This window comes from Octodon degus, unplaced genomic scaffold, assembly GCF_000260255.1.
Source record: "Octodon degus isolate 3935 unplaced genomic scaffold, OctDeg1.0 scaffold00011, whole genome shotgun sequence".
Taxonomy (NCBI): Eukaryota; Metazoa; Chordata; class Mammalia; order Rodentia; family Octodontidae; genus Octodon; species Octodon degus.
The window spans coordinates 3558364-3565149 of NW_004524587.1; the positions used below are offsets into that span (position 1 = coordinate 3558364).

Genomic DNA, 6786 nt, shown 5'->3' on the forward strand with positions numbered 1-6786 from the left:
AAAAGAAACAAAGAAAGAATAAGAAAAAGAAAAAGAAAATTTGGGACACAAATGAGTTACATGGTGTTACATTACAGGTTCTCCTACGTCCTGAATCTTCACTGACCTTGAAAGGCTAAGACCAAAATGTTGGCTGTCCTTGCAGCCCTTCTTTTTCTCAAATTTTTGGTCTGCAAACTTAGGTTGTTAACCCTCCAGAAATACAGCTTATTATTATTACCTACAACATAGGCAGTTGAGCTTAACCTCACTATCTATCTGAGTATCAAACATCTCAGGCATAACACAGAACAGGTATTTTCCATCAAGTATTGATATGTTAACCTTTAAGTCCCTACAGAATATGATCTTGCTATTATAAACACATTACTTAATGGACTATCACTATGCCAACTCATAACATGTGAGATGAAAATAAAGTGTCACCATGTCTCTGAACGTCTGGCTGAATGCTTTAGAGAATCTCAAAGATAAGTAGCTAAAAACATTTTGGTGCAAGCCTGGCACAGCAGTGCCTGCCCCTAACTTCAGCACTCAGGAAACAGGCAGGACAATCACCGTGAGGCCAGCTTGGACTACATAGTGAGCTGAAAGCCAACAAGGACGAGAGTGCAACTGTCTCAAAAAAAGAAAAAAAAGTTTTGGTTCAATTAAGTACAGTGAAAATGCTAGACAAATGCCATAAAATTAGAGAAACCATGAAGCATTCAAATTCTCTGAAATGCTAAAACTATTAAACTATAAAGAAAATGAAAGCAAAACCACAGCTGCTATGCTAGGAGTGTGTGTGTGTGTGTGCACGCGTGCATGCGCGCAGGAAGGAAGGCCATGCTGCAATCCATGCCGTGGGGCAGACCCACATTTGAAGAGCAGGCCTTGGTATGCCTGAAGAAAACGTTAAAATGAAAAGTGTTTATATTACAAACATAATTTCTCATTAAAAATAATAATAACCCTGGATAGGTATACAGCACAGAAACAGACCACCTACATGCCTGGCGTGCACAAGGCCTGGGTCTAATGCCCCCACCTGGCATAAATAGATGAAATAAATATATAAATAAATGTTTAAATTCCTCCTTAAATCAACTTCGATAACCAATCAATACTAATTCTGTCAAATACACAAAATTATTGATTGCCAATAATAGAAATTTAATAGCACCAATGGCCAATAGACAATATGACAAATTATAGTGTATCTGTGCAAAAGAATATTCTAGAGCCATTAAATATCATCTTAGAAATATAGAAAGATGTGAGAAAATGCTTAGAAAATACTATGTGTAAAAAACAAGTTATTAACACATTTACACAGAACATTTTCTAAGTTAAGAAAATATGTGTGGACAGGAGAGATGGCTCAGTAGAATAAGCGCTTCCCTGGTAAGTACAAGGGCCTGAGTTCCATCCCCAGTTCTGCCAAAAAAAAAAAGAAAACGTGCACAGAAAATAGCCTGGGGGCAGGATTGAGAAAAAAGGAATGGAAGAATAAATCCAAAACCCACTGAAAGTAGCTACTCCTGGAGAGATATGGACACATACTCCGGACATACAGATACATACGGACACATATACTCCCTCATAGTGGTCTGCAGTCAGTATATATTGCTTTTACAATTAAAAATTCCTATCAAACAGCAAAACGGCTAAGAGCAGTTCCCAGGGAGACACGTACTCAACAAAAAACACTTGTCCGTTCTCATCCGTCTCTTGCTCCCATCCGTACGGCAAATCTGAAAAACAAAAAGGCCACACAGGTCTGTGTGAGGAACCAGGAGGAGGCCCTCGCAGCGCCTCCTCTGCACCAGCAGCGGCTGCACCAACCTACTCTAGTGTTATTCCCACTGTGGTGGCCCCACGAGGTCCTCTACCTCCAAATGGGTTCCACATTTCTGCCTCTTGTTTTAATGAAAACTCATTCTTTCTTCAAGGGGAGGGGCCTAGGAAATGAAGACAAGGTCTAGGCTAAGTTGTCTGGGTTGGGCTAAATTTAGGATTCTCCTGTCTCAGTCTCCTAGAGAGCTGAGACTACAGGCCCGTGCCATCAGACCAGTCTTATTCTTGATAGCTCTTAAATGTTCCACTGGGCTCCTTACAATGGGAACCTTCCTAACTGCTTTAGTCAATGAAAACTCTCAAAGGAGCTCACGGACCATATCCACGGTGACAGTATCCAACACTTTTCACACTCACCTGTGGACCACACTCATTTTCACTATTTCTCATGTGTCCTTGTTTCAACTAGACTCTAAGCCCCTTACAGGCAGATCATCCTACACTTCTTCTTTCTGCAATCTTCATATGCATTCCATGGACAGCATGTTAAATTTGAGAAGCACCTAGAAGTCACAATACTCTTTATGGAATTCTGTACTATACTTGATATGCTTAAAGCCATGGTATAAATAAACTAAGAGCAACATTATAGTGTTTGCAACTGTAGGGAAACCTAATAAACTGTGAGTCAAAGACCCCTATTTTATAGCTTTTGCTTAATTAAGACCAGTAAGAAATCACCTTCCTCTACCCCAAGATCTCAACACTTCCTTCTGCAAAGCCCCCTGGCTCCTCGCAGCAAGGGTCAGGTTCCTTGCCGGTTCCCCACCAGGGAGCCTTCCCAGGATGACACCTGACCTGCCACCTCACAGCCTATGACATCTTCCTGATCCCACTGGTGCTTCAAACAAGTCTTTTCCTGGGACCACGCTATACAAACCTCCTGCTACTCGTTTTCTTTTTCCAGTTTTCGGATGTTCCCATTGAGTCTTCTCCTCCGTGTGACTGTTAAAAAAATCCACAATACAATAAATAAAAGATAACATCTCTAAAAAGTAATCAATTGCATTAACTTTTTTTCTCTCCCAGTTAATAATCTGAGAAGAAATATGCAGAACATAAATGTTGCTGACTGCAAGGTTCCAGGACTACATGGGGACGCAATCCTCCAGGAATCGGCGGGGAGACTGCAGTGATAATTGGACAGAGAAGGAGAAGTACTGGGCCCCAGATGAGTGGCTGGCTCTAGAAAATTCCAGGAATCACTCCAAGTGTCTAGAGAGGCATTTTATATTTGTTTTAGTTTTATATCAGGATATATCAACAAAATCCAAAATGTCTAATTTATAATGCTAATGTTAAATATAAAGCAGACACAGTGAAAGACTAACCAGTACGTTCCTTCTATTCACAGATATAATTACAAAGTGTCTCATTAAGCACAAGAGGCCTCTAAGAATGCTTGAAGACAACCCCAGAGGTTGTACAGCTGTGCATCTTTGGTCAAGTGATGCCACCTCTTGACCTCCACTTCCTCATCTGCAAAATGGACACATCCTGATCAAGACAACCTGCACAGAAAGGGTTTCACACAGCAGCTGTGGTAGCAAAAATCCTCAAAAGTGCAAGCCACTGTTTTGAAAAAATCAATTATACATACCAGTTTCAATTCTGCCAAACTTAGAATTTTATCTCTGAACACTACACAGGTACAGCTAAAACACTGGGCCAACAGCTAGTGGGAACATCTGCTACCAAGTAAGGAGGTATCCTGGAAAACATAAAATTACTTCCTCAGGGAACTGGCCCAGTGCAGCAGGAGGTATTCAAAGGTTGGGCTGCATCTCCCAAAAGCATGCAGCACGCATGCTCTTGTCAAAATAGAAAACAGTATTACTTAACCGTTGACATCTAAATGACAAAATATGGATACTCCTTCTCATTACTAATGCTAAAGAAAAGCAGCACGAATTTTTATAAAATGATGCAAATCACAAGCAAGATCTTTACCTTGTCCTACGAACCTATTTTGAAACTGTCTCACTGCTATTTCTTTCTCATTAAAATTAATAAAAAAAAAATTTTTAAAGATCTTTACCCTGTCTTTCTTTGGGGGCATGGTACTGAGAATCAAACCCAGCGCCTTGCACATACTAAGCAAGTGGTGAACTACACTTCCAGGGCAAGGTCTGTTTTCAAGAGCTGCGGGCTTCTGATCTGCCTTTATAAACTCCTGGCAGCTGGGCCACTGTCACATTGCGGGGACAATGGACCCACAGGCAGAATAACAGAACTCCCAGGTACAGGTAACTGTGTTCCACCAGGCAATGCCTGCCTCTCAGAGATGCCGCAAAGCTGTGACACAGGACACCTCTGTCAGTGCTTAGAGCATCACTAAATCCTCATGAAAGCAAGAGGTAGCAGCAGCAGAGATAAACCCTACTTACACACCAACCATCCCCAGATCCGACTTGCAGAAAGCAGCACTAATGCCCTCATAAGGCTGACCAGCTCCGGAGTGCACGGTGAGTGTCAGGAGCCCCTCTCGTGCTTATCCTTGCAAGTGGAAGGGAACAGCAAGCAGCCAAGCCTCACGGCAGGCTGGACCCTCAGACACCAGCACAACCCTTTGCCTGGCCACTGTAGGTGTGCAAATGCAAATATGTGTGAATAAACCCCTCCCCAGCAAAAAGAAAAAAAGTCCTTTGCAAAGAAGCTCTCAAATTCAGTTTCTCCCCGCTGGGCGTCAATACACCATTCCCCACAGATGGTGCTAAGATCAAGTGTCCCCAGGTACTAGCAACCCCAGACCCAACCTAAGAATGCCACTTGGGAGTGAGACTTCCACAGCTTAGACGGCCACGTTTCCTGGTACTCCCATTCATCAGCCACACACCCCTGAAGACATTCTGTTAGCCTGCTAAGGCTTATGCCTAGATGTCCCCACAAAGGCGTGTGCAGTGACAGATGGGGCTTTTCAGAGGTGGCTGGATCCAGAGTGTATGATGCTAGGACTGAGGGTGTGTGACTGCTGAATTACTGCCCTGATGGATCTGGCATAACTCTGGGCAGGACTGAGGGCCTCCTACCCCAGGGATGAGTGCTATCCCCCCTAAGAGTGGCAGCCTGGTTAAGACAGAAGGAACTGAAAGCAGTCTCTGGCCTCTTGTCCCTCCCTACTTGCTGCCTTCTGCCCACCTTGCTTCACCATGGACAGTTTCCCTCTGCAAGGCTTCCCTGCCACCCACCCTGCCTGGGAGCCAGCTGATCATGAACTGAGAAACCTACACAAAATGTGAGCAAAATAAACCCTGCCTCTTTTGTCAGGTATTGTGTTTCAGCAACAAGAAAAGTAACTAAGACAGGCTCATTGTGCCTCAGCTTCTGCTTCAATAAGGTGGGGATAACAACGGCCTTTACCTGTGGGGTTCTGGAGAACTGAGCCAGTTAACTTGTAAAGAAATGTGCCTTTCAATAGGGTTAAGTAAATAGGAGGAAGGCCCAGAAGGCCCTAGAGACTGCAGTGACAGCCGCACCTGAGTGCCCCTCTTGACTGTTGCGGACCTGCCAGCCCTCCTGGGTGGCAGGTGCGACCTCAGAGGTAGGCCTCCTGCAGCACAGGAGGTATGGGTGCCTGTGAGGTCCAAGCACGTGCTGTGCGGTGCAGGGAGCTGACGGCATGTCCACCACAGCCCAGGGGTAAGGCTGGTAAAGGGGAATCCCCACAAGACCCGGCGGTCTCAGGGGGCTGTGGTCACTGTCCTTGAACACAAGAAGAGTGTTTGGAAAAAGGAACAACACAAGTGAGTCTGAGAGTCCATCAGCAAGATGAGAAAGGCCAGTGCTGCATCTGGCATTTAAAGGAGAAAAGGGACAGGACTCTTGCAGCTGGCCAGGAAAGATCAAGAAAGGATCAGCACAGCGCAGGCAGGGGAAAGACAGGTCCAGCAGGAGAAGGGGGCCCTAGGCCCTAACAGAGGAAAGTAGGGCAGCCTCTGGGGTAAGTGGCTAGCCAAGGACAGGCTGCATAGAGGGGGGCAGAGGGCAGACGTCTTGGGGTACTGCACACTGTCTGCTCAGGGAGGCTCTGGTTATTTACACACTCCACGTGTTTTGCAGCTATTGTTTTCCTGCTCCTAGGTACTCAACTGCTGGGAAAACAAGAAGAAGAGGTCCTAGCCTTCAGAAAATACACAATATGAGCCTGGCCTGCTGACACACACCTGTAACCCCAGCACTTATGAGACTGAGGCAGGAGGACGGGGATTCACAACAGCCTCAGCTATACAACCAGTTCAGCAGCCTAGACTACTGGTGAGATTCTGTCTCTAAAACCAACAAAAACAGTCTGTCATGTAGAGGAGGGAGACAGATGGCAAATACTGACAAAACACCAACTGGTCATAAGGACCAAAAGCCAGGCATGATGGGACACACCTGTAATCCCAGGAGGCTGAAGGGGAAGGATTATTGGGAATTCAAGACCAGCCTGGGCTACAAAGTGAGCTCAAGGCCAACCTGAGCTGCATAGCAAGACCCTGTTTCAAAAAGACAAAAAAAAAGGAAAGAAAGAAAAAAAAAGAAAGAAAGAAAAGAAAAGACAGACAGTCAGACAGACACCAAGGTGTGGATAACAAGGCCGTGGGTACAGGGGCAGGCACCTCCAGTCAAGGAGGGCCAAAGCTGGGGCAGTAACACTTCAGCTCAGCCGGAGGCAGGGAAGGAGTCTGCAAGCAGGCACACATATCTGAGTGGACGTGGGTTGTTCACAACCTTTAGCTCTCCAGGGCCCCTGACTCTAGGTTGTTTCCTGGGTACAAACCCCCACAGCCCTCTGGGCATAACAACACATCCCTGCAGCTAGCTCCCTGCCTCGGGCTGCCCTTTCTAGATCACACACAGATCCAGGTCCCTGTGCAGGCCACAGCGGATCTCTCCTCTCCCCTGCTGCCCCTTGACTCAGCCTCTCCACTCCAGCTCCAAGTCACAGTTTAGGTGCCAGGCCAC

At 45.6% G+C, this 6786-nt stretch overlaps 1 protein-coding gene across 1 annotated transcript in view; it reads right to left on the minus strand.

Moving 5' to 3' along the window:
• Window positions 1–6786, minus strand: part of Wwox (WW domain containing oxidoreductase) — a 961447-nt gene that overhangs the window by 952971 nt on the left and 1690 nt on the right. The window contains exons 2-3 of the mRNA XM_004625768.2: window positions 2720–2784; window positions 1679–1736 (exon numbers count right to left, since the gene is read on the minus strand). Of these exons, the coding sequence (XP_004625825.1) occupies window positions 1679–1736; window positions 2720–2784 (123 nt within the window). The remainder of the gene's footprint in view (window positions 1–1678; window positions 1737–2719; window positions 2785–6786) is intronic.